Consider the following 27269-nt stretch of genomic DNA (forward strand, 5'->3'; position numbering starts at 1 on the left):
CACTGGATGTCTTTAAGTTAGAAATTCAGATAACAAAATGGCTCCTATTGAAATTAGAGAGGCCTAGATAGTATGATCTTTTTGTTGTTTCTGTTCAGTCTCTGCTCCTTGGTTATGCATTTGAAAGGCCAAAAGAAAACGTGCAGGACAGCTTCCATGCACGTTGTACTGTGTTAGAAGCATAGAAATAGCGGTGTCCCTCTACACTTTACAAAAGGAATTCTTTAATGGTCAGTTAGTACCCATTGTACATTCATGATGTTAGAGCCAAATTTCAGTTTATGTAGGCACAGATATGCTAGTCATCTTTTTTTCAAAATATTTCCAACATTGCCTAACCATCTAGAATAGTCCAGTCTAACAGATAGTTTGTGAAGACTGGACATTTCTGCCAGTACTTTTTTTTCACATCTTGGCTTAAACCAGTTCTAGCAGAGTTTTATAAAATTCATTTTACTTTCTATTTAATTGCTAAAAATGTAATACAATCTTCTGATTGCATCCAGTACTAAACTATCTCTTTGACACCAGATTGAATGGGAGACTACCCAAAGGCCTTTGCTTGCTAATTTTCCTTTATGGAAAAAAAAATTTCTATAAATTGATTTTTTCCAATGATTATCCATTTTTTAAGTTGGCAAATAGTTGGATTCAATCACTATCCAGAATCCTGGTCAGATGTCACTTGGGTGAAATCCTTTCTGATTCTGGGAGAGACAGCTATTCTGTCTTTCTAGCGTGGTCTACAGAACGCTGTGCAGAATTTTTCAAGGAAATCTGTACTTGGACTATAAATCCTTGTGTGCCAAGCGTATAAATATTTGTTGAATATAATCTCACTTCTCAAAATTGGTTACAAATTACTCAAAACTTGATATGGTTTTGCAACTTCAAACATATTTTTCCTTTCTTTTTCCTTGCTATGAAAGTTTGATTCGCAAACGTTTCGTTTTACCCAGCAATTCCTGTTTTTCTAAAGTTGCTTGGGATTAAATTTGATCAAGAAGACTGCAAGTCAGGCTCTCTTAAAATTCGATTTTATGTTGGTCGTATTGATCATATAACAAAAACTGTTGTAGAAAGTGCTCAAATAACTTGAAATAATTTGAATGGGTTTGAATTTTAGCCTAAAAGCTACAGCTAACAATTAACAGCATTTCTGAGGCATTAATTTTTAATTAAAAATACTTCCTTTTTAGTAATTATTCTCCAAAGGATTTTGACCATGAGAAACAGTGTTTAGATGCAATCAGAAAAATTCATCCTGGAAGAATAAAGTAGCAATAGGGTGGAGGTTTCTATTTCAGCCAGGAAAGTGTTTTATGTGGCATTTTTAAGGGTTTAATTTTCACCATACTTGGCAAAAAGGGGAATTTGAGGCTTATCATTTAAAAATTGACTAGTGACTGAGCCAGTCCTGATGGCTTAGTGATTAAAGTTCATCATGCTCTGCTTTGGCAGACCGGGTTTGGTTCCCAGGTGCGGAACCACACCGCTCATCTGACAGTAGCCATGCTGTGGCAGCGGCTCGCATAGAAGAACTAGAAGGACTTACAACTAGAATATACAACTATGTGCTGGGGCTTTGGGGAGAAAAACAAAGAAACCAAAAAACAAAAAGAAAAAAACATTGACTAGTGACAATTTAAATACAGCAGACCAAAATGCAGAATTAACTTAGAAATAAAAAGTTATGCATTAAGGGGGCAGCAATATCATTGTGCAAGGCACACAAGACTCAGTTCTAGTCCAAGCTTGGCCACCAAATGCTTTGTGACCTTGGGCAGGAAATTAAACACTGGCCCTCCCTGTCCCCATCTGTCAACTAAAGGATCTGCCTGGATAATTTCTTAGTCTCAGAATCAGCTCTGATGTTCTGGTTCTAAATGTGAGGAAGTCTGTACCTTTGAGGCCTGGTTGTCCTTTGTCCCCCAGTAAATGGGATATTTGAGAAGGTCCTGAAGTTCCCTTGTCTCCTTCCTCCCCCTTGGCTCCTGGGGGTCCTCTCTCACCCTTTACTCCTGGAATGCCAAAGCTACCTAAAAGACAGGAGGAACAACATCAGCTCCTTAATTCTTTAAGTAGCTCCTAAGGCTTCAAAAGTTAACAGTGCTTCCCGTAAAACAAAACAAAACAAATAAACCAAAAAAATTAACAGTGCAGAGAACGTGATAAATTGCTGCCCCAAACAGGCAGCCACAGGAGGGTAGTAGTATAGGCTTGCAGGGAGAAAATCTGATTCCATTCAAATGTGAAAAAGGAATACCGAAATCTGCAAAATCAAATATATGGTTCTCGTGGAACTATTTTCCCTCAAATAATAAAGTGTCACTTATTTTGCTGCTAAATAAACAAATACTGTTCATGCCTCCTGATGGCTGGGAAGATAGTCTATCACTTACCCCTCTGTCCTGGGGTGCCTGGGTTCCCAGGAGGCCCCGGAGAGCCAATGTTTCCGGGAAACCCCATCATCCCAATGTCTCCTTTTTCACCTATGGAAACAAGTTAACACAAAGTGCACATGTTGTGCAAAGTGAGAAAAGCAAAATAAAATAAATTAAATTATACTTAGAAAGAGAGATGGGGAGTTGAAGGAATGATTTTGCTAAATAGGAAAATAACCATATTTGCGATGGGTCGGTAAATGGTCTTTTTTACATCATGTATGTGGAAGTTATTGATAGCAAATCACATTTGTGGATAAGACTAGAATATGTTGAAGTTTTGGAGCATTCCCTCCTCCCAACCCCTGATCAGTAGCTTTGTTATATTCTCTTATTTTATTTTCTTCATAGCACTCATCTGTAGTTGAACTTAGTTCTTAAACGTATTTGTGATTGTCTCCTCCACTGTTGGAGGGGAGTCTTGTCCACTGATGTGTCTCGGGGCCTGGAACAGCGTTGGCACATGATAGTAGCTCAACGATATGAATGAAAGGATAATTTGCAGATTAAGTTGTTATTCTGGGCTCTTCTCTGGTGGAGAGATCAGTGAGGTCTTTATGGCATGAGGGGACTATTGGAATATTCTCCCCCAAACATACAAACTATGAAAATAATGATGAAATAAAAAGAATTATAAGGGAGTACTATGAACAACTATATGCCAGAAAGATAGATAACTTAGACAAAATGGACAAATTCCTAGGGAGGCAGAGATTACCAAAACTGACTCAAGAGGAAATAGAACATCTGAACAGACCAATAACCAGTGAAAAGATTGAATTAGGAATTTAAAAACTTCCCACAAAGAAAAGCCCAGACCCGGCTGACTTCACTGGTGAATTCTACCAAATGTTTAAAGAACATCAATTCTCCACAAACTCTTCCAGAAAACACAAGAAGAGGAAACACTTCCCATCTTGTTCTGTAAGGCCGGCATTACCCTGATACCAAAACCGGACGAAGACATCACAAGAAAAGAAAACGGCAGATCGGTAAGTATCCCTTGTGAATACGGATGCAAAAATTCTCAACAAAATACTAGCAAATATATTTTAGGAGTAATATATAAAAAAGATGACACAGCAAAAATAGTCATATCCTGGGTAATTGTGAATTGTGATCATTCTACCACTCGCATGTCCCAGCCCCGTGGCTCCTTACAGATAATTCAGAAGAAAAAACTTATACTAACAGAAAGAGAGGCATAGATTCCAAAGCCTATGCCTATCTGTAGTTTAAACAGCCACTTTAAAAGGAAAACGTGGAAGAAGACAGAAGAAAAAAAAATAAAAGCACAAAAAGGGATACCTGGTGGCCCTAAAAATCCTGGATTTCCTGGATATCCTTTTTGACCAGCTGGGCCCATCTCACCTCGATGACCTGGCATTCCTGGTGGTCCAGGTTCTCCAGGAAATCCTGACCTATCCAAGCCCGGAATACCTGGGTCTCCCCTTGGCCCTGTTTCGCCTCTTCTGCCTATATATGAATAAATGAATGAATGAACACACGAGTGCGTTCCCCACCAACTCCAGAAATATTTTATGGCTTTAAATATTTAGCTCTGTGATTTTGGGCAAACCACACACTTATCTGCTTGATTGATTTAGGTCCCCTTCTGTAAAATTTCTAAGATCCCTTCTGGCTTTAACATTCTCTGTTTCAATGATTCATGCAGTAATAAAAGTGTAGAATTTAGATTTATTTTCTAGTCCTGCAGGCACATCCTGGGACTGCACTTTATGACTGTGGCTCAGTCTTTCACCTGCAGAATACACATAGAGCCACTCACGTGGAGGCGAGCCACCAGATGCTTCTGGAAACAATAATAGCACCACTATAACAATTAACGTCTTGGCCAAAAATTTGTTTCTGAACATGTAAACAGTATGATAGCCCACAGGCATTAGCTGAGTTCTAAAGGACTCTTCCCAGAAATAGTTCACAGATCTAGTTGAGAGGAGCCAAAAAGATAGAGTAAGTTTGCCATGATCTGAACCATCTAGCCTGCGTAATTTAAATTTATTTTTATACCTTTTCTTTTATGTTGCTTGCAAAGCAATCAACTATGTATTTTAGTTTATAACTTGTTAAACACATATCTTTGCATACATTCACTCTATTTTAATAATCAGGATAAATTTACCACTTTAATATCTTTTTTTTTTTTTTATAATTTTGTTTATTTATTTTTCCCCCAAAGCCCCAGTAGATAGTTGTATGTCATAGTTGCACATCCTTCTAGTTGCTGTATGTGGGACTCAGCCTCAGCTTGGCCGGAGAAGCAGTGTGTCTGTGCGTGCCCGGGATCTGAACCCCGGCCACCAGCATCGGAGCGCACGCACTTAACCGCTAGGCCACGGGGCCGGTCCACCACTTTAATATCTTAATGGAAGTATTAAATGTAAAACTTTTTCTGCGAGTTTATATATATAAACATATGGAAGTATACATCAAAATATACCTTCAGTGTTCCTATTTTCTTGCATAAAAGACACAAACCAATTTTACTACTATATTAACTTCAGTTCTTTTCCTCTGTAGGTAGTACTCACTGCAACAAGTCCATGACAATGAAGTTTACATTTCTGAAATAACATTTCCCATTGAACAGTGGTCAGGACTTGTTGCTGGACAGGTCCCATGTGAGGCAGCAAAGTCAGAGCAGGAGGCCCATGCTATCACCTGCCCACCTGGTGATTGGTTTGGAGGCCCTCCTCCTACCTTGTTGCCCTTTCAATCCATTTAAGCCTGGAAGTCCTTGGACTCCCCTGGGACCCTCTGTGCACCTTCCTGGGAGTCCTTTTTCTCCAGGTGGTCCGGGTTGCCCTGGATCCCCTGCAAAATAGAGTCCAAGAATATACTCAGATGCCAAAACCCAAGATCCTAGTATTGCTATCTCAGTCATTGTCCTGTAACTTTCTCCCCCTAAATCCGACATATATTTACCACCATTAATATGTCTTATATGGAGGACACTCATTAAAAAGGAGAGAAGGAAGGAAGGAAGAAGGAAAGAAGGAACAAAGGTAGGGCAGCAATGTTGAATGGAAAAATAATTAGGCCCCACAGATTCTATCTATTGAGCTAGAAGTTTGTTTGAGAAGAATTTTTCACCCTTGAGCACCTCCACACTCCATTTGCTGCATTTTAGCTGAGCTCACAGTGGAGAAAAGTAATCACACTGGCTATTGTACCTCGTGGTCCATCAAGCCCTCCAGTTCCTGGAAATCCAGGGAGACCTGGAAGTCCAGGGTGTCCAATTTCTCCATTTTCCCCAGAAATGCCTCTTTCTCCTGGAAAACCTGGTATTCCTGGTTCTCCAGGCATGGCTAGTCCTGGTTCTCCCTATAGCACAGAAATTATGTTAGTTTTACTACATAATGCTTCCAAATCCTTATTGGCTATTGACTGGTCTTTAGGGCTATTTACTTGAAAATAATATTTCCATCACAGAGGATCTAAGTCCCTTTTACACAGTCACCACCATTCCATCAACTTTCCGTTTTCAACTCTAGTTGCTGACTTTTCTATAAAATTACGCTTAACAATTTCTTCAGAGCCTCCACTTTTTTAGAAGACTGTGGAATTTTCTGTAAATAGTCTAGGTGTTGCTACTTTTAATAGTTTTTTCATAGCTATCTACATTTCTTTCTAGCGTTCTCCCGTTTTAAATACTCTTAATGTTTCTGAAGATTAAGAAGAATAGATTCTTCTTCTATTTTCCTTTCTAAAGGGAGGGATGGTTCAGAGAAACTTAAAAAAATAATGTATCATCATCTACAAATATATCGATAATTTCTGCACACAGAATGTCCCGCCTGGCAGGAGCATCTTAAGTGGGCGAGTGTAATTGTTCCTCCTCTCCCCCATATCAGACTGAATTTTAATTCTTGAAGACCTTGGCTCCTGGGAGGCCTGGTTCTCCAGGTAACCCTGCCTTTCCCATTTCTCCAGGATAACCCGGTGATCCTTTTGATCCTGGAAAACCTTGGTCTCCTACAGAGAAAAAAATAATAAAGGTTGTAGGATTAGTCTTATTAAAAGATGCTAAGCAGTTTTTCTCTTATTGTATCTAATGTTTTTATGAGGCAAGCAGCTAGAGATGTTTTTATGAAAGTTTGAATGATGAGAAAGCCAACTGCTAAATTACCAATTAAAAAAAATTTCACTTCCCAATCAGATTACGTTGGTTCCCAATTTTTAAAATGACCTTCTCCATTTTTGTTGTTTACCACTGCTACAATTTTAATTTAACAATTCTTTAAATACTGATACTGGTTGACCATTTGGCTGACTTTTTCTTTGAAGTATACTTTGCATACAGTGTATAGCCAACTGAATTTTTACATGTGTATATATATGCATGCAAGCATGACCCAGATCAAGATATAAAGCATTTCCAGCACCCAGATAGCCTTTCTCAACACGAGTTGCTCAGGAGAATTCCTCCCTAATGCCCTATAGTGTCCATTGAATGTAATGAAGTAACTTCTCTCTTATGTATTTATAACAGGAGGATTGAGACAGGAGTCACACACATCATTTTCTCTGTTCTGTGGTTCGGAAAAGGAAACCTCCATGAAGTAAGGCTGCATTCAGAGAGTTCTTTCATGCTCCTATTGATCAATTTTTAATTCACTTTTAGTTCGTGGGATTCACTAGGTTCAACTGGGAAATTTTGAATCTGTACTTTCAAGGAGCTCTTAGGCTAGTTCTGGTTCTCAAGAGTTTACAGTCTCCTTCCAAAGTGTGACTGCGTAGGAGTTACACACTAAGATACAATTTATTAATGCAGAGTCCAAGAAGGACTAGGCAAAAATATGGGACAGGCTGCATTACTTCAGATAGCATTAGGAAGAAATCCAAGAAATTGGCATCAAAGCCATTCTTGGAAATGAGAAATGTGACGATGTTTTCCATTTCAAATACTCGTACGTTAAAACCAATATTCCCATATTTGGGCAGAACTGATGTCTGATAAACATTGATGACATATTAATCCAAGAGATGAAGCACCAAAAAGAGGGATTATATTTTGACAAACATTTTAAATAAAATTGAAACAAACATGAAATTATCATAAAATCTGATGACAACACAGAGACTGAGATGACTCATATGTCATCCTGGACAGGACACTTTGTTGTGTTTTTCAGTGGGGAGACTTGGGTTATTAATAAGTTCTCAGCATCTGGATTTCTTTGCAGTGTTTTCCCTTTGATGGGAAAGAACACTTTTCCCTAAAGGAAAATAACTTCTGTAATTTATTTTGGAGCATAGAGGGAAATCAGCTATTTGTGATTTAATAGTTCCTTTTTTATTATAAAAGAAATGTATAAAGTGAAGAAATGTATAAATGTAAAAAGTGCAGACATCTTAAGAAACAAAAAATTCCTCATAATCCCACAATCAAGAAGAATGACTGAGGCCGGCCCCGTGGCATAGTGGTTACGTTCGCGCGCTCCACTTTGGCGGCCTGGGGTTCGCCGGTTTGGATCCTGGGCGTGGACCTGCTCACCACTCCTCAAGCCACGCTGAGGCGGCATCCCACATAGAGCAACTAGAAGGATGTACAACTGTGACATACAACTATCTACTGGGGCTTTGGGGAGGGAAAAAAAGAAAAGGGAAAAAAGGAGGAAGATTGGCAACAGATGTTAGTTCAGGGCCAATCTTCCTCAAAAAAAAAAAAAGAAGAAGAATCACTATTACCATTTTGATGAATTTCCTCCCCATTTTTTTCTATTCATTAGAAAAATATGACCGAGATGAGATTGCATAAATCAATGTGAATGCTGCCTAACATTATTGTCAATTTTTTTCCCATTTAAGACTCTTGGGACACATCATTTTAAAGGATATTATGGCTATCTCCTATGTTATTCATTACATGTATTTGTATTTTCTTTTTTTTTAATTAATTAATTAATTTTTCCCCCAAAGACCCAGTAGATAGTTGTATGTCATAGCTGCACATCCTTCTAGTTGCTGTATGTGGGACGTGGCCTCAGCATGGCCAGAGAAGTGGTGCGTCTGTGCACACCCAGGATCCGAACCTGGGCCGCCAGCAGCGGAGGGCGTGCACTTAACCGCTAAGCCACGGAGCCAGCCCCTGTATTTTCTAAATATCCACAATGAACCTTATTTTTAAAAATTTTAAAATTTACCCTTAGGTCCAGGAGGCCCAGGAAATCCAATTCCTGGAATTCCTGGTTCACCATCAGCCCCAGGAATACCCGGATCATCACATTTTCCTACGAATCCAGGGATACCTTAGAAACACACATACATCCACATTAGCAACTTTCCTTTATCTTGCCCTAGAACAAAATGTCTAAGTTTCTGTGTCCTCCCAGACCTTTTTGGAAGTTTAGAAATAATTTTAACATAACCCCAACTGTATACTCTTTCTCCTAACCAAAGCACTAATCATTAGGAGCTGCAAATAATTTTGAAAATATAATTTAATTCCTAAAAAGAAATATTCTAGATATCTTGAACTACATAAGTCTCTTTCCATGCATGAAAAATTAAATTTTAGATCATACTGGCAAGAAATTAAGTTTTCAAATGAAGAAGCAGTGGGAACTATCCTGATTCACCACTGACAAACATTGCTTGTTCCTCCACCAAAAATCCATGAAGGTAGTTCTGCTCTTGAATTCCTCTTAAGTAATTATAGCAATTCTCCTTTGGAATCAGAAGCAGCAACAGGAATAATTTGAATAATCTCAAAGGACAACAGCAAGTCCCCTACCTGTTGGCTTGCTATCTGACAGGACTCTGGCCTGTACTCTCTTTTGGAGCCAGTGAATGTATTTTTTCCTTATAACAGGGACAGTATTTTTCCAGGAGGGTGAGGGTGCCCTCCAATGCCGTGCACCAGACTGGGCAGATGGGATACTCACCAGGTGGGCCTCGGGGGCCAGCACGGCCTGGGGGCCCTGGAAATCCTGGGAGCCCGGGGACTGGTGTCAAAACATTGAATTCTCCCTTAGGACCTTAAGAAAATTTATGATCGTAAGATTGGTTTGCATGTTGAAGCTTTTCTTTGTTCAGAAGAAAAAAATATGATTACATGCTATTTACAAACATATCCCAAGTAATATAAAAAGCAGGCTCTGCTTCCCCAGGCTTTAAAACTTGCTTAAAGGTGACCAGCCCATAGACTCTTTCCTATTCAATCAACAAATATTTATAAACATCTGGTATTGTCTAAGTCTTGTTTTAATTAACAGCTCAATATGCTGGTCTATTGAAAAAGGGTCTATTCTAAAGAAAATTGATAATATGGAATTCAGCTTAAATGTTGGTGATTACTGGTAGGATGTTTATTTATTGGGTGACTAGTTTTCACAGAAAGGCTGTACGGTATATTGAACAACACATGAATGTAGCCTGACAAGCTGAACTGGGCTTAAATCTCGGCCCTGTTATTTATAACGTGGGCACATTTCCTAACCTCTCTGATAAGTTCCTCATGTGTCATCGGGGAAATCATGCCTACCCAGCCGGTAAAGATTTGAGATAATGTTCTGACCACAGTGGCCGAGGTTAAAAACATGTTAGTGATTAGCGTTGTCCATATATTCATATATTTATAGAAAAAATCGGTTTACAGTAGTATTATGGGAAAAATTTGATAATATATTTTACGACAATGGAGTCCTTCACTAAAAATTCACATTTAGAAAGAATAGAAGAGGGTTTAAAGATGGATTAGAAGAGGGGTCAGTAAACTTTTTCTGTAAAAGACCAGATAGTAAATCATTTAGGCTTTGTGGCCCAGATGGTCTCTGTCACGACTACTCAACTCTGCCATGACAGCTTGAGAGCAGCCAGAAACAAGATGTAAATGAGTGAGTGTGGCTGTGTGCCAATAAAACTTTATTTATGGACACTGAAACTTGAATTTCATGTAATTTTCATGTTTTGGAAATATTAAGTTTTTTTCCCCAATCACTTAAAAATATAAAAACCATTCTTAGCTTGTGGGCCATACATAAATAGGTGGTGGGCTGGATTTGGACTGTGGGCCGCCATATTTGGCCAATCCCTGGATTAGAACAGCAGCCTCAGAAGTAAGGTGCAGGGCCGGCCCTGTAGCATAGAGGTGAAGTGCTCGCACTCCGCTTTGGCGGCCTGGGGTTCGCAGGTTCGGATCCTGGGCGCGCACCAATGCACTGCTTGTCAAGCCATGCTATGGTGGCGTCCCATATAAAGTAGAGGAAGATGGGCACGGATGTTAGCCCAGGGCCAGTCTTCCTCAGCAAAAAAAAAAAAAAAAAGAGGAGGATTGGCATCGGATGTTATCTCAGGCTGATCTTCCTCACAAAAAAAAAAAGAACGTGAGAAAATAATACATATAAATAATCTTAAAATAAACTTTACATATATGTGTGGACAGAAATGCATGACTACAATTTGTAATATATATGAACACTATGGGGATGTACACTCAAAATTTTTTACTGGTGAAAGATATTATAAAAAGATTTGGAGAACACTGGTTTATTGGGTCTCACCCTTTAAAGTGATTTTAGAAGTAAAAAATGACCATGGTGGCATTATTTGTTTAAAACTGTCAGTAACATGCAATTCTCATCTTCTGCCGTGTTCTTCGCCACAAACATTGAGGATCAGATTTCTCCTGAATCCAGCAACTATGTTCAGTACGTGTGGATCGCAAAGTTACTGGGACTTTAAAACTATTATCAGACGACTTTTCTTCATTTGTCTTAGATATTTTGAAGTTTTATTTATAAATTGTCTATTGGGTTATAGATCAAAAAGAATAAATTTGCAATAACATTAGTGGGCCCTTGAGTCCTGGAAGGGGCTTCTTAAGATCAATTTCATAGGTTTTTGCCTCCTCTTTGTTTATCATAACTGACTTCCACTCATCCCTTAGGATCTGTTCATTCCATATATTTATATTAGTAATGGATATCGACTATCCTAGGAAATTTCAGCTGAATTGCTCAATAATAGGGAAAAAACGGATTTTCTCTAACATACCCTACATGTTCTTTCCTAGTGTCTACGAGTTGACGTAGTCTAGTTATTAGAAGCAAGTTTCTATACATTCATTGGTCTTGAGGGAGCTTCACTAGTTCTAGGAAGCATCAACCCGCTCCAAAGGAAAACAGGACTGGAAAGAAAACTAACCAACCGGCTTCTCCAGGTGGTCCAGGGGCTCCAGGAACTCCTTGGGTCCCCTTTGGACCAGGCTCTCCCTGTGGTCCGTAGTCTGACGGTCCAGCTGGTCCTACGGGTCCTGGGGACCCAGGCGTGCCAGGATCCCCTGGAGGACCCTGGTCCCCCTTCTCACCACTCAGGGCCTGTGACAATAGAATTATGTTTGAATAGTGCTTCATTCCTGTATCCCCTCACACAAGTTAATCCTACCGTGAATATGAATACACTTAGGTCATCATTGAGAAGATCTTGAATTAAAAAGCAGTTGGCATTTGAAGGGAATTATTACTAAAATAAGAGCACTGTATGGTTTTTGCTGTTTTGTGCTTTTGGGAATTTAGCAAATTTCATTAACTTGGAATACTTTTGAGTCCCACTTCACACGTCCTACAGTGAGATACCACCCCTATGATAATAGCCCTTAAAACTTAATTCAAATCAGCCAACAGATTAAATGACATTAGAGGCGACATTCATGTTAATGGCATATTTCTAAAATAAAACTGGTACAGCAAACTTTAATTTGATTGGTTTTCACTAGTATTTTCATTACAAAAGAGATATTCTATCTGTATTAATTTTTTCTTATAAAATACCATCTTTTTAATTACATAGGCTGTAGCTTTGAAAATGAGTTGTATATTTTAAAGATGTTAAATTTGACAAAATAATAAAAGTTCCCCTTTTTCCCCAACATGGTCCCAAATAATAAATTTGACTGGATTTTTCTTTGTTCAATATTAACAGGTGGCTAAGTAGTCCTTTTTTTATAGTGACAGGGCATAAAACTCAAATCAGCTCCTTGATTTTCTCTCACTTTCTGGGATATCTTTACTGGAACTAATAAATAAATTAGTGAGATATAGATGGGAGCATCATGTGAACTGTATTAATACTAGACCAAAAGAATTCTAGACTCTGTCCCTCTATAAGCAAAATACCACCTGGGGGAAGCCTGGCAGTTGGCCAAAGGAGAGTCTGAAACATTAGTCCTGCTGGCTGCTCCCAGCCAAACAGTGTTTTGTAGTCAAAAAGGTTTAGGAAAGACTGAATATCATATCTACATCTTGGGGAGTCACAGTTCATATTCTGATATTAAGGGTCTGTAAATGAATCTTTAAATTTGTTTGCCATGTTTCCCTGTTCGAGATGGAACCTTTTCATTGAATAACACTGATTAACCCTGAGAGAAACTGGCATTTCGTAGACCAGGCTGGGCAGCACGCCTTGCAAACTTCTCATAGATACATTGTGAGGGCTGCTCAGCCTCTGACTCCGTGACATTTTAAAACAGATCCTAGTAGGAATCTCTCAAATGAAGAGAGATTCTATCCCAGGAAAAGAGAGAGAATTTACACAAACTTAAATATTATGAATCACAAAACATTTGATCTCTTTATTTGACAACCCTACCTGTAAATATTGTCCTTTTGTGCATTTATTTTTATTTAAAAGTATGATCATTGCCCCAAAAGTATTAACTAAAACCTTCCTTTATTGGTCATTTTCTGAACTTCTCTATAAACTCATTTGATACAAATATGGAATTGTAACTGGTATAAGAGGCAAGGTCATTATCAATGTAGAATTTTCTTTGGGCTAAAAAAATTATTAAATGCTACCTATTTATTTTGTCAAAATACTCTAAATATTTACTGGTGGTATTACCGCTCATTTGAAGATGCCCCACTCTGCAGTTGGAATGATGAACTGTGCTGAGTGGCCAAATGATTTTTTGAAAGGAAATCACCTTACCTCTTAATTTCAGAGCATTTAATTTATCGGAAGAGTAATTTGAATGAAGTTACTAAATACCAACCAGTTCGCCTTTCGGTCCTGGTAATCCTTTTGCTCCTGGAGTTCCAGGAATTCCATCCAAGCCCTTTCTTCCAGGATGCCCTCGGGGCCCAGGATCCCCCGGGGCACCCACCTGTCCCTCTGGCTGAGATGCTTCACCTCTTTCTCCTTTAAGTCCTGGGTCACCCCGAGCACCCGGGAACCCCTAGGGCGGTACAGAAATACATCTGCATTGCATTCACTTAGAGTTGTTCTTGTGTCAATCTTAAAAAAAATGTCAACAAGAACTTTTCAACTTTAAGGAACGTGGATTTTTTTTTTTCAGAAACTTTCTGTGGTCCACAAGTATAATTTCAATCTTTTGGGGGTTTTTTGCTTCCAAAACTGGAAAAGAATTCAGTTAGTACAGTTCAATGCAACACACAATAATATAATTCAATAGGATGCACCCATCATCATAATTTAGAGTATGTGAGAATATTGGTAAATTTTAACATGCACCTCTGGATAAATTGATTTAAATATATTTATCCATATGTAACTTTCTGATTCACTAGGATAATTACAAGTTTAACTTTTTAACAACTTTATTGATAACAGTGCAATTGACATACCATAAAATGTATCCTTTGTAAGAATACAATTTAATGATTTTTAGTAAATTTATACATTTATGCCACAATCACCACAATCCAGTGTTAAAACATTTCCATCACTTCCCCAAATTCCCTCCAACCCATTTACAGTCAATCCTTGTTCCCCACCTCAGCCCCAGGCAACCACTGATCTACAATGTCTCTGATACCATTTTAAATGATTATAAATTCATTAATTCATTCACGTACTCATTCACACATCATTCATTTATTCATTTAATCAACAGGTTTCTATTAAGTGCCTACTCTTTGCCAGGCACCAAACTGATAACCTAAGTGTGGTGCAACTGTATTTCCAGAGGGCTCCATTTTCCAAATTGAAATTAAACCTCAAAACTATGAAAACTTACTGGAAATCCTGGAAGACCCACACTTCCTGGGGACCCTGAGTTTCCTCTAACGCCAGCTGCTCCGCGTCCTCCTGCAAAGTAATTAATTATTAAATATTCATGGAACACCAACTCTGAGTAGCTAGGATAATGCAGTGTAGGAAGAAAACAGGGTGTTTTCTTCTGAGGAAAGACAATTTCTGTCTTAAAATACACAGTGCAAGAAGAGAGCAGGAGTAAATAAGTGGATAAGAGATAATGTCAAAAATAAGAACTCTTTTAAATTTTAGCTTCCTAAAATTCTTATCTTTATAATTTTGAGATTTATTTTTTCTAATGATAAAAGTATTGTGTGCTCACTGTAAAGAAATTATATAGAAAGAAGAGAATAAAAATCATCCATAAATCTACTACCAGAAGATAATGTTTGCTAAAATTGTCATGCATATTACTCATAAAATTTAATATCCATAAATGCATAGGACTTATAGACACACTATTTTGGAATCCTACTATATATATATCAATAAATATAGATTTACAGCTTCACTTTAAATGGCCGCATAGTAGCCTATTGGGTAGATGAATTATTTATTCAGCTAACTGCTGTTTTTAGACATTTACACTGTTTTTTCAACTTTCAGCCATTGTAAACAATGCAATGATAAATATCTCTGGATATTTAGTTCTCCAAATTTACCCAATTATTTCCTTTATAATAAATGCCTAAAAGTCTAACTCCAGGACCAAATGGGCAAAAACTTTTCTGAGGCTTTGGATATCTGTTGCCAAATTTCATTTTATCGTACAATTTTATAATTATAGGTATTTAAATATCTCTGGGGGTGGGCCCCATGGCCTAGTGGTTAGGTTCGGTGTGCTCTGCTTTGGCAGCCCAGGTTCACGGGTTTGGATCCTGGGTACAGACCTACACCACTCATCAGCCATGCTGTGGGGGCATCCCACATACAAAATGGGGGAAGATTGGCACAGATGTTAGCTCAGCACTAATCTTCCTCAAGCGAAAAAAAAAAAAGAGGAAGATTGGTAACGGATGTTAGCTCAGGGTGAATCTTCCTCAGCAAAAAAAAAAAAAAATATATATATATATATATATTATATATATATCTGTAAACATGATCCCTTTAGAAGATCTTTTGAATGTATCTCGTCAGTTTATTCAAATTCTATTTTTTGCAAGATTTTGAGCCAGAATATATTTTTTGATAGTAATCTAAACTGTTTTACTGCTAATATATCTTCTTTGAGCTATACCTGTCGTGTGCCAAATGTAGAGAAACCAAGGAAAACACAATAATGCGACTAGTTGGTGAGCAGCAATGAGCTGCCCCCCTGCATTGTAACCTTGGGCCAGAGGTCCCTCAAGTGGAATGTAGGAAAATAATGATTGCTTCCCTTTTTTTCTTTCCCTCCCTCCTTCCCTTACTTTTAGTTTTTGTTTTAGTAGAACATTTCTCCTAGAGACTTGGGCACTGAATAGGAGCTGTGTGAGGAACACTTTCCCCTGCCTTCACCCCCTTATCCTTCACTCCCTCGCCCTTTACCCCCTCCTTCCCTCTCAAGCCTGTTTTAGGCAGTGATTGCAAGGTAACTAAAGTCTTTATAAAGGAGAAGTGTGGGACTGAGGGTGACGAAGGATCCCTGCCCGAATGCATGTCCTCTACTGGCTGGCCACAGTGCCCGTGGCTGCCACCATTAGCCTGTCTTCTTTGGACTGAGACCCAGCCTCCCCAGAGACCCTGTGCCAATGCAAATGTCTACTGGGAGGTGGTAACATACGAACCTTCCCTTATCTATGTTGCCAGGTAGACCTTTGGATTAACTTGCTCAAAGGGCAACCGCTGGGACAGCAATTAAGGGATGCCAGGGTAGAGGGCAAGTGCACACCTCTGGAGGAGTGTCTGGATTTGAGTCCAGGCTCTACCACTTACTAGCTATGTCACCTTATGCCTCAGTTTCCCCAACTGCCAAATGGAGTTAATGAATAGCACTCACCTTGAGGGCTGATGTGAGGAATAAGGTGTGGAGGCACATAAGACACCTAGAACAGTGCCTAGCACGCCGACCAGGGGCTCCATAACTTGAGCTCTTGTTATGGTAAATAATTTGACGATGGTGTCTAAAGACCAAGATGCTGACAGCAGAACCAAGACTGTGTGTGGTACCATGTGAGAGGCCCTGGCTAGCCAGGGGAGTGGCACAAGAGGCAGAGGAACTCAACTAATAAATACAACTTTTTGTACTTCAAGCCTTGTCCCTGGCCAGTTCTGTGACTGAGGAAGGGGGAGTTGGACAGCAGAGGCAGTGACAGCCTAGAGCAACAGTGTTGGGGTGGAGAGTCCTGAGCTGGCCCAGAGGTTGATAAGTGAAGTGACAGATGCTCTATTTAGGCCTCAGAATATTGGCTTATGAAATGTTTCTTTTCTTCAAAAATTGATTTAGTACCCAATAGTAAAAAAAAAATGAGGTTTCAGATAAAAATCATAATTTCTTTATTCTCATGAAAAATTGGAAGATTTATTAACACAGGGCCTAAAATGTTGCAAAGTAACATTAGGCTGGAGTTAAGTGCCTGATGGCCCCTTTCAGTGTGCCCTCCAATTTACTGCAGTCCTCAGCACTCTCTATTGTCTCCAGCACTGTGGCTATTGGTATACTTTTTTTTTTTTTGCTGAGGAAGATTCACCCGGAGTTAACATCTGTTGCCAATCTTCCTATTTTTGCTGAGGAAGGTTTGCCCTGAGCTAAGATCTGTTGCCAATCTTCTTCTTTTTGTATGTGAGCCACCGCCATAGCATGGCCACTGACAGACTGCACCAGGTTCCCAAGTCTGCCTCTGGGAACCGATACTGGGCCACCAAAGTGGAACGTGTTGAACTTAACCACTAGGCCACTGGGGCTGGCCCCATTGGTACACTTTTTTATTGCACTTGTATCCGTGAGAAGAATGTGAAATAGTGCATATGCTCACAATTCTATAAAAACTAGGGATGTGAGGGGGCTGGCCCAGTGTCGTAGTGGTTAAGTTTGCATGCTCTGCTTCAGTGGCCTGAGGTTCACAGTTTCAGATCCCTGGTGCAGACCTACACACCACTACATACAAAAAATAAAGGAAGATTGGCACAGATGTTAGCTCAGGGATAGTCTTCCTCACCAAGAAAAAAAAAAAAAAAAAACTAGGGATATGAAAAAAATGCATCAAAAAGAGTCATGTCTTTTGAGAAAGAAATAGGACAGAGCTTATCTCTTTATGGAAGAAAAAAGTGGAGTGTGTTTAGTATGGCTGCTTCACTCCTCTGAGTTGCCTGCTAGTCCCCTCTAGCAATCTGAGTTTACAATTCCTGAATAACAGTGGCTTGCTATAGTTCAGCAACTAAAATGGAACAGGGAGAGATGCTAGCTTTTATGGGATTTTGGCTTACTTTCTGTTAACAGAGTATGTTTTTGAAAGTCTTCCTCCAAGTTCATGTAAACCATGTCATGTCATCCAGCAGTCTGATACCTTTTTTTTTACTGCCCAATGAGTTGACTCTTTTGTACTTGAGAAAACACTTGTGTGCAAATTGTCTGTACCTGGGATTCCTTTTACGCCGTCTAACCCCGGCAATCCTGGGAGACCTGGAGGCCCTGGGACACAAGGACACTGTGTGCACAAGACGCCCGTTTCCCCTGTAAGGAGAGCATGCTTGCTTTACTCATGAATCCACACCGAGTCCTCAGAAAGGACGATATTTTCCAACCACACAATCATTCATTACACTTAAAATTTTTTTCATGTAGTGAAAATCATCTAGGACATTGCACATATTAATAAAAAAATCATCTATTAAATCTGCTTAATTTATCCATCTGAGCTTCTTGGTGTTCTTAGAGAGAAACTCGTAAGAGTCTAGTATAAAATATCTGCTTTTTAAGCATTTATCTCTTTGAGTGCAGGGTAAAACTCACATTCTACGAATATCCAATGATTTGTTGCAGGAGTGCTAACTAACTGATTGATTTACAGATAAACGAATACTTGTAGGTAATTCTTTTAGAAAAGAAGCCATCCTTGACTGTCTGCTGTTTGGGATCATTGTTGTCTCAGGAAAAAAAAAAAATCAGTGACAACAATGATGATGAGGTGACTTATTCTAATAGAACAGCACCACTGATCGAACCAACCTTTGGGCCCATCGACGCCTGGGATTCCTGGAGACCCTACGTGGCCTGGAAGCCCACCATCTCCAGGTGGACCTCTGCGAAAAACGATGTCACCTACAAAAAGACAACACAAAAGCTAGTTTTTCATTTCTTTGTGTTTTTTTTTTCAATTAGCCAGTGTTTTAGTAATATATATTATTTTTTATACATTTCCCCCAACTTTGTTTTGGAATCTGAGTCTTTTGAAGATTATCTGCCACTGAAAAGACTGATGCATGTTCACGAGCTTTTCCTTTCACATCACACACGTGTGATATTATTTTATACTGATGTGGTGATTCTTTGAAAGCTCACTGTATGGTATTTCTTATCACATAATCAACCCATGTTATCTTTAAACAATTATTTTAATTAATTAATTAATTTATTTTTTCCCCCAAAGCCCCAGTAGATAGTTGTATGTCATAGCTGCACATCCTTCTAGTTGTTGTATGTGGGACGCGGCCTCAGCATGGCCGGAGAAGCGGTGCGTCGGCGCACGCCTGGGATCCGAACCTGGGCCGCCAGCAGCGGAGCACGTGCACTTAACCGCTAAGCCACGGGGCTGGCCCAACCCATGTTATCTTATTCAGTTGCTTTCAATTATTCCAAGACTATCCTTTTAGCATCTTTAGGCAAAGGGTCAAATCTCATTCTTCTGTGTATCTCGGATACATTGTATTTTCCTGATAGATTGCAGATGCTTAACACATACTGGGAGAAGAAAATGGATTCTGACTCAAGGTGTCATCTGTTTTCTCCTCATTGCTTGTTCACATCAATTGAGTTTGTCATTCTTAAAGCAGCTTTTCAAGAAAGCTGTTCCCAGCCTTCCACATATATCTGCTACTATAATGTTACATGAATAGTTAATTCTCTTAAACTGTTGTGTTCTGTGATCTAATTTCAGGTCTTACCATTTCAAACATAGGTTGAAGGCAGTGCTGATGAAGCTAAATATTCAAAAACAATACCTATAGCTGCCCCAAATTTCAGAACAACAGGTAACCATGGAAACATTTAATTTAGATGGAATGTGGTGTGTGTTATATTATGTCTGCTTGATTATGAAAGGAATGCCCATTTTGTGATCCAGTTTTCTGCATCTTTAAGATGAATAGTTATCTGTAAACAGTAAAATCTACTTCCAGTTATAAAATGAATAAGTCATGGGGATGTAATGTACAGCATGGTGACTATAGTTAATAATACTGTACTGCATATTTGAAAGTTGCTAAGAGAGTAGATCCTAAATGTTCTCATGACAAGAAGAAAAATTCTGTAACTATATATGGTGATGGATATTAGCTAGACTTATTATGGTGATCATTTCACAATATATACAAATACTGAACCATTATGATGTATACCTGAAACTAATATAATGTTATATGTAAATAATACCTCAATAAAAAACAATTAAATTTAACAAATATAGAAAAAAAAACCCAGTAAAATCGGATGGAAGATTTTTTTTTTTTTTGGTGAGGAAGCTTGCCATGAGCTAACATCTGTTGCCAATCTTCCTCCTTTTGCTGAGGAAGAGTGGCCCTGAGCTAACATCTGTGCCCATCTTCCTCTATTTTGTATATGGGATGCCTCCACAGCATGGCTTGATGAGCGGTGCGTCAGTCTGCGCCTGGCATCCAAACCTGCAACCCCAGGCCGCCGAAGCGGAGTGCGCTAACTTAACCACTATACCACCGGGCCAGCCCCCTGATGGCAGTTTTACATTTAATGTAGACTTATATGTATACTTTTACATTTGGTATACATTTGTAGATACCTATATATTTTCATACTCATTTCATACTTAATTCAACAAACATTTGAGTACCTACAGTGTTCCAGCCCCCATGCTGCACGCTGGGCTTAAAACGGTAAACAAGACACAGTCCCTGACCTCCGAGAGCCTTGAGTCTTGCAGGGGAAACTGACAAAGGCAAGGCAATGTGAAAACTCTATGATCAGGGATCAGGATAAACTTGAGTGTTACAGGATGTGGGCTCAGTGAAAACTTTCTGCAGGACTCGAACTTTAAGCTGCCCCGGGAAGGACAGACAGGTGTTGCTTCGAGAAGAGAAGGTGAGAAACAATGACAGTCTCCAGGAGAGGGAGCCATGGCGTCTTCAGGGAGGGAGCGGTTCTATTGCAGCCACCCAGGGTCAGATCCCGACTTCAGCATTCATGAGCTACGTGAGCTGTGCGCATCAGGCTTGTCATCGATGACACGAGGATACAAAACCTACACCTTGAAAAAGACTTGGAGGACTAGCAAGTGTTATAATCCCTGAGACATTGTCAAGAGTTTTAGTGTTTCACGTGAGCCCACATCATAGCTTGACAGATTTGTTCTTGGACATTGTCTCTTTTTATTAACGGGATAATTTCTTAAATTGTGGTTGGCCTAAACAAAAGCTTTTATTTATTTATTTTTTAATACAGGCACTTAACTGAATTATCTTAACACAGTCACGTGCCACATAAGGACGTTTCGGTCAACGGCAGACTCCTTATACGACGGTGGTTCCATGAGCTTAGCACAAGATAGCCTAGGTGTGTAGCTTATACCACCAAGGTGTGTGTAAGTACACTCTACGACATTCGCACAATGATGCAATCACCCAACAATGCATTTCTAGAACGTATTTATGTCCTTAAGTGATGTGTGATTGTATTAAGAGTTTTCCTGATTATTCTTTTGGATTTTCTACGTTTATAATCATATATTGTCTATAAACAATAAATATCTCTACCTTTCTTAAAAAAAAAAAATCCCCGATACATGGAAGATACTTAAGGCTATTAGGAGCGTTGAGTATAAAACACAAGACTCCACAGGCACCTGCCAGGAAAGGTATTTTAAAACACAGAGAGCAACTTATGTGTTCCTGAGGTTCTATGTACCTAGCAGCCAACATAAAATGCTAAGTGCCTCTGTAGGGGGCTGGAGAGGAAAGGACACCCACATCAGAACCTCCGGGCACCACTTCAAGTCCTCTGGGCAGCAGCTCTGTGGTCTCTGACCCACTTCACCTGGCAGCATCTTGCCTCGTGCCCATGCTGCACACCTCTAGCCTCTTGACCTGGGGACTCCCTGCTGATGCCAAGGCATGAGATGCCCTGGGAGCCATGCAAACTCAGCCTGGAAGTGGGTATGTGGTGGAGGGGGGGTTAGTCCTGTACGGTGGGGGTCACATCTTTGACCCATGAGAAACCGGAGCAGGGGGATAAATTCTTGACTCTTTCTCTTCCGGGACAGATTATCCTGAGACAAAGTTATACCACTTCTTGGAAGATGGTCTCCAGGGACTGAACAAGCAGTTCCTCTTGGCCTGGGCCGGCTTGCTAACCCTCACTCCTTCCCTGCTTGGCTCCCCTGTCCCTGCCTCCCACTCTGCCCTCTGCGGGCACTCAGCTAAGGCTTTGCTGCGTCTGCAAAGCAGTCATTCCACCAGAGTTGCTTTCACAGATGGCTAATAAAATGAAACACCAGGGGAAAGAGAACCCCTAAAATCCACACGGACTGATGGCTGAGCTGCAAGTAAAGTCCATTGTCCCTGATTTGCACACATCTGTCATTGGGCAATGTACGCCAACAGGGCCCCATTGGGCATCTTTACCTGGTGGTCCTGGAGGTCCTGGCGACCCTGTAGGGCCAGGTGAACCAGGACAACCCGGGGACCCGGGAGGCCCCACTGCACTCTCTCCTGGGGGTCCTCGCGCTCCTTTATTTCCTTTCACGCCTGGTGATCCAGGGACTCCTCTGAGGCCAGGCCTTGATGACCCTTGGAGAAAATAATCATTTCACTGTATTTTAAATTTTTTCCTGATGAACATATGTTTATTTTTCAATGGCAAACAATGACGTATTCTTATTGATAAAAGTTGCACTGTTGCTATTGTATAAAAGCATATAAAATAAAAAGTGATTATCTTCCTTCCTTCTTTTGTGGCCTTGTTAAACTATCACGGTACAGCAAAGCTCAGAACATTCCACTCCCACGAGATAATTTACGTCACTTATTACAAGAGACTGGAACAGAGTTCGGGATGCACTGTAGTCTTTTTATTTAAAAGGACTCGTGAGAAATTCTTCAGCATATGCTATTTTGTAGATTTTTTTATTAGAGACTAGAAGATATCTACATTTCAGTGTTCCAAATGAGAGAGAGAGAAATGGAACTTGAACCGTAATTGACCTTTATTCCTGCCCATTGTTAGGTATAAAGGGGCATGGTGGGGGAGGCAGGCATCTCTCGGGAAAGGAGCTGTGCCCCATGGTACAAAACCCATTTCACCTGTCCCTCTGAAGATGACAAGAATGTGAGGAGGGGGGCAGTCTCAAAGCTCTGTCTTGCAATTTAACTGTTAAGAAGAAAGACCTCACCACCAAAGGGTTGAGAAACCAATGAGGGTAATAGCTGATTATTTCTGATTGTTGATCGTAAGGATTTTGGTATAAAGGCAAATCCCTCTGATTGATATCTGTTTGAGACCTTTGTTAAGTTTCACTCACTGGCTTCTTAAAGGAGCCTATTCACTACTTGGGGGCCTGGCAGGGAGAAAGAAGTCTTCCCTAATCTTTGGCCAGACCTCTAAAATATCATTTTATACCATTCCAACTTCAAGAGATACCCACTGTTAACAGTTTGGTGTACATTTTCCCATGCATATGCAAGTACACATACTATCAACCCATTTATCTATTTTTTGACAATGGGATTATAATATACATATAGTTCTGCAATCTGCTTAATTTTAATTCGTTTTCAAAATCATGAACTAGTTTACATATACAAGATGGTATAGAGAAAAATATAATCAACAGCAGGGCTTATCAAATCTTTGCTATTTTTTTTCTTAGTTTTGTTTCCTTTATATAATGACATGATATAGGAAATAAGGTTTCCTATATAAAATGTATAATTAAAGTCATTACAGTTATAATTGAGGCCACTGTGATTAATCCTTGGTAACCATCCTTGATCCTATTCTTCCTCTTTCAAGAGGCAACCACTGTAATGACTCATGGATGTTTCTAGACTTCAAGAAATTGTCTATGTATTCAAAAAACAATATATTGTAAAAATTAAAACTTTACATAAAACTGTAATCTATGTATCCTTATGAGACTTGTGATACATTATGAAAACTATCATTTTAACCAACCTAATTACCAGAAAATTATTGTTTTCTATCTCTGTGCCTCCTCTGAGTTTCAAGCCTTTTGCTCATACTCCAAAGTTACTATCTTACACTGAGTTAAACCACCGAGAAGTAAAAAGGGGCATTCCTACATCACTTATGTCAGCTTCTACTCCCTTTCCCACTGCAAGTCACAAAGTTAACAATTGAGAAGCTGGAAACACTTTTATATCAATTAATGAAACATTCATCTTATGTAAATAATGCAGACTTACTAAAGAGCAGTGCATTTTCTTTTTAATATCATTTCTATTGGTAATCCAAGAAACATGTACATACCAGGACTTCCAGGAGCTCCGGGGGGACCACTGGGACCTGTGAATACACAACAGTACTTAATTGCTTACAAAGATATAAATACTCTCCTCCTCTCATTTTTGAAATCTTGCATGATGATATAATAATAATGAATAATAAATATTTTTTATACTTTTTCTCCGCTCTCACATAGATCGGTATTAGAAAACTTCATTTATTTAGACAAACTGCAGAGAGGAAGGTAATCTTAGATGTCCAACACTCAAAAGTGAATCATGCTACCTTATCATTTTCAAGTAATTCAGCAGATTTACTATAAGCCTGCTCTGTGTTTGGCACTTGGTTGGGATGGTTCAGATGCAAGAAAGTCAAACAGCTGAACTTTTCAGGGATCTGTAGTTTACCTGATGTTCCACCTCAGATTGTTTCTAGACGTAACATCGCATGGGGTTCTAATTCTTTGATAAAGATGAATGATTTATAGCAAGCATATCAGATTTTTAAAAATCTATGTCTATGTCTGTACTTATCTGTCCATTTATTTAAATACACAGGTAATTTTTACTCTTTAAAGTAAAATTCTCCTTGGAAATCCTGTTTATATCAATAACTTGCCTGGATCAGTGGTTCTCAATCCTGGCTGCACATTAGAATAATCTGGGGAACTTTTAGTATCTGCCCTTGTCCAGGGCCCACCTCCAGACAATTAAATCAGAATCACAGAGATGCGACCTTGACATGGTCATTATTTAGATGTTCCTGGGGATTCTAATGTGCAGCCAGAGATGAGAGTTATTGGCCTAGACCTTTTCAATCTATCAAAAGCAGTAGAATGTAAGTAAATGTGACTTTAATTCATGGTGCCAAGGACAGGTCATTGTTCCAGGAGTCAGGAAACCAAGGTTTCAGTCCCTCCTCGTCACTATTTGTGTGGATTTGCTAAAATTACAGCTTTTCAGCGTCTCCACTTTCTCTTTTGTAATCCCACTGAGATTGGTGGTTTCTTCTTTTTTTTTTGCTTGAGGAAGATTAGCCCTGAGCTAACATCTGTGCCAACCTTTCTCTATTTTGTATGTGGGTCACCACCACAGCATGGCTGCTAACGAGTGGTGTAGGTTCACGCCTGGGAACGGAACCCAGGCCGCCGAAGCAGAGCACGTTGAACTTAACCACTAGGCCACGGGGCCAGTCCCTGAGAGTTCTGGTTCCTCACTCTCTCTCTTTCCTTCTGCCCTCCAGCCACGTTAATGTCTTCTTGCCAGACTTGAACTTCATGCTTTCCTATATAAAGATAATTTAATTACCTCCTATGGTATACCACCTATGAAATTTTCTTAGGAAAATTAGGATACACCAAAAAATACCACCATCCATGGAAATTAGGAGACCTCCCTTCTCTCCCTGCAAATTCTAGGTGTATATTCACATTATACTTTACCTTGAAAGAAAGACATGGACATGATCAGCAAATGCTTTAGGAATAAATTTATTCTCACCCTGTGGGCCACGAGCTCCTTTGGGCCCTGGAGGGCCTGGGATTCCTTCATCTCCCTTTTCCTGGTAAGCATCATAATATTCTGTCTTAAAGGAAAAAGAAATGAATAAAGAAAAAGAATATCTATTTACGGACAGCTCACCAAATGCAATTACTTCAATTTCTTCTTTTTGGTCAAAATGATACTTTGCTTATTTTCCTCAATTCATAGGTTTATGTGTTAGCAGGAATATGGTAGTTATGCGTATATATGGATGGATAAATTTAAAGATAAAAGTATCTTTATCTTTCCTGTATCAGGATATCATATATTTCATGGGTTTTCAATTAGAAATACATTTTATGATATAACCCAACTCACACACTCACATTTATATATACACATACATACGCACAAATCTACGTATGTGTGACTATGTATACAGAAATTAAAGTTTCACAAAATAGTGACTTTCCCTTATGACATACAATCAACTCTGATATTTTTTATTCTATTCTAATTTCACTTTTTTTTTTTGCTGGGAAAGATTCTCCCTGAGCTAACATCTGTTGCCAATCTTCCTCATTTGTTTTTTTTTCCTCCCCAAAGTCCCAGTACATAGTTGTATATTCTAGTTGTAAGTTCTTCTAGTTCTTCTGTGTGAGCTGCTGCCACAGCATGGCTACTGACAGACAAGTGGTGTGGTTCTGCACCCGGGAACTGAACCCGGGCCGCCAAAGCGGAGTGCGCCGAACTTGAACCACTAGGCCATCAGGGCTGGCCTTCTATTTCACTTTTTAAAAATGCTTGTCCTGATGGACTAATTTATTTCAAAGTATGTTGGAATTCACACATCAAAAAATACTCTATTGATTATTTCTTTAAATTTCAGGACGCCATTGACCTGCAACAATCGAGGACCATGGTTTCTGACATGCTCAGAGGACCTACTGCTAGCCTCCTTAACCTTCTACTTCCTAAGCAGAACTTCCTCTGAAGTTACTAGAAGCAGCAGAGTTATGTGGAATTGAGCATAAGAAAACACACAGTAAGCTAGGGATGCTAATAATTCCTCTAAAGTGCAACTGGTAAGTAGGTTTCACTTAGAATTCAGTACATTTATCTCAAGGGAAAGAAGATGGAAATATAAAAGTTTAAAAGAACTCTGTTTTGTTTTTTCATATGCTGCATGGGGCCAATTACTTTGTTGACGTTTAAAGATGAGATAACAAGAGCTTTGTGGTTAAGCGATATATACAAAATCACAAAAAAATAATTCATAATAATATAATAACCTAATAATCTCCATCATAAAATCCATAATGACCTGTGTGCACCTGCCGAGTGTTGACCACTCTGCTAAGTGCTTTCACAAAATAGCCCGTTTCGGAGCCGGCCTGGTGGTGTAGTGGTTAAGTTTGTGCACTCCACTTCTCTGGCCCTGGGTTTGCAGGTTTGGATCCTGGGTGCGGACCCACGCACCATTTATCAAGCCATGCTGTGGCAGGTGTCCCACATATAAAGGAGAGGAAAATGGGCACAGATGTTAACCCAGGACCAATCTTCCTCACAAAAAAAGAAAGCCCGTTTCATCTTCCTGGCAACTCCATAAAAGCATTTTGGGACTACTTGCATCTGAATCTTTTGCTTGAGTGTAAAGATGCAGATTTCTGGGATCCTCCTCCAGTTACTAAATTAACT

The 27269-nt window shown here is 39.4% G+C and overlaps 1 protein-coding gene across 2 annotated transcripts in view; it reads right to left on the minus strand.

The window, feature by feature from the left end:
• The window catches only part of COL4A3 (collagen type IV alpha 3 chain), a 138939-nt gene that overhangs the window by 27128 nt on the left and 84542 nt on the right, over window positions 1-27269 (minus strand). For both annotated transcript variants that reach the window (XM_087424747.1, XM_087424746.1), the window contains exons 19-34: window positions 25590-25674; window positions 24115-24150; window positions 22251-22415; window positions 18610-18702; window positions 18019-18114; window positions 14446-14516; window positions 13462-13644; window positions 11617-11785; window positions 9353-9445; window positions 8612-8716; window positions 6343-6440; window positions 5639-5789; window positions 5166-5279; window positions 3753-3920; window positions 2403-2492; window positions 1905-2039 (exon numbers count right to left, since the gene is read on the minus strand). In XM_087424747.1, coding sequence (XP_087280873.1) covers window positions 1905-2039; window positions 2403-2492; window positions 3753-3920; window positions 5166-5279; window positions 5639-5789; window positions 6343-6440; window positions 8612-8716; window positions 9353-9445; window positions 11617-11785; window positions 13462-13644; window positions 14446-14516; window positions 18019-18114; window positions 18610-18702; window positions 22251-22415; window positions 24115-24150; window positions 25590-25674 — 1852 coding nt within the window. The remainder of the gene's footprint in view (window positions 1-1904; window positions 2040-2402; window positions 2493-3752; window positions 3921-5165; window positions 5280-5638; window positions 5790-6342; window positions 6441-8611; window positions 8717-9352; window positions 9446-11616; window positions 11786-13461; window positions 13645-14445; window positions 14517-18018; window positions 18115-18609; window positions 18703-22250; window positions 22416-24114; window positions 24151-25589; window positions 25675-27269) is intronic.

The sequence above is a fragment of the Ceratotherium simum genome, chromosome 37 (assembly GCF_057802395.1).
Source record: "Ceratotherium simum simum isolate JZ-2026a chromosome 37, ASM5780239v1, whole genome shotgun sequence".
Taxonomy (NCBI): Eukaryota; Metazoa; Chordata; class Mammalia; order Perissodactyla; family Rhinocerotidae; genus Ceratotherium; species Ceratotherium simum.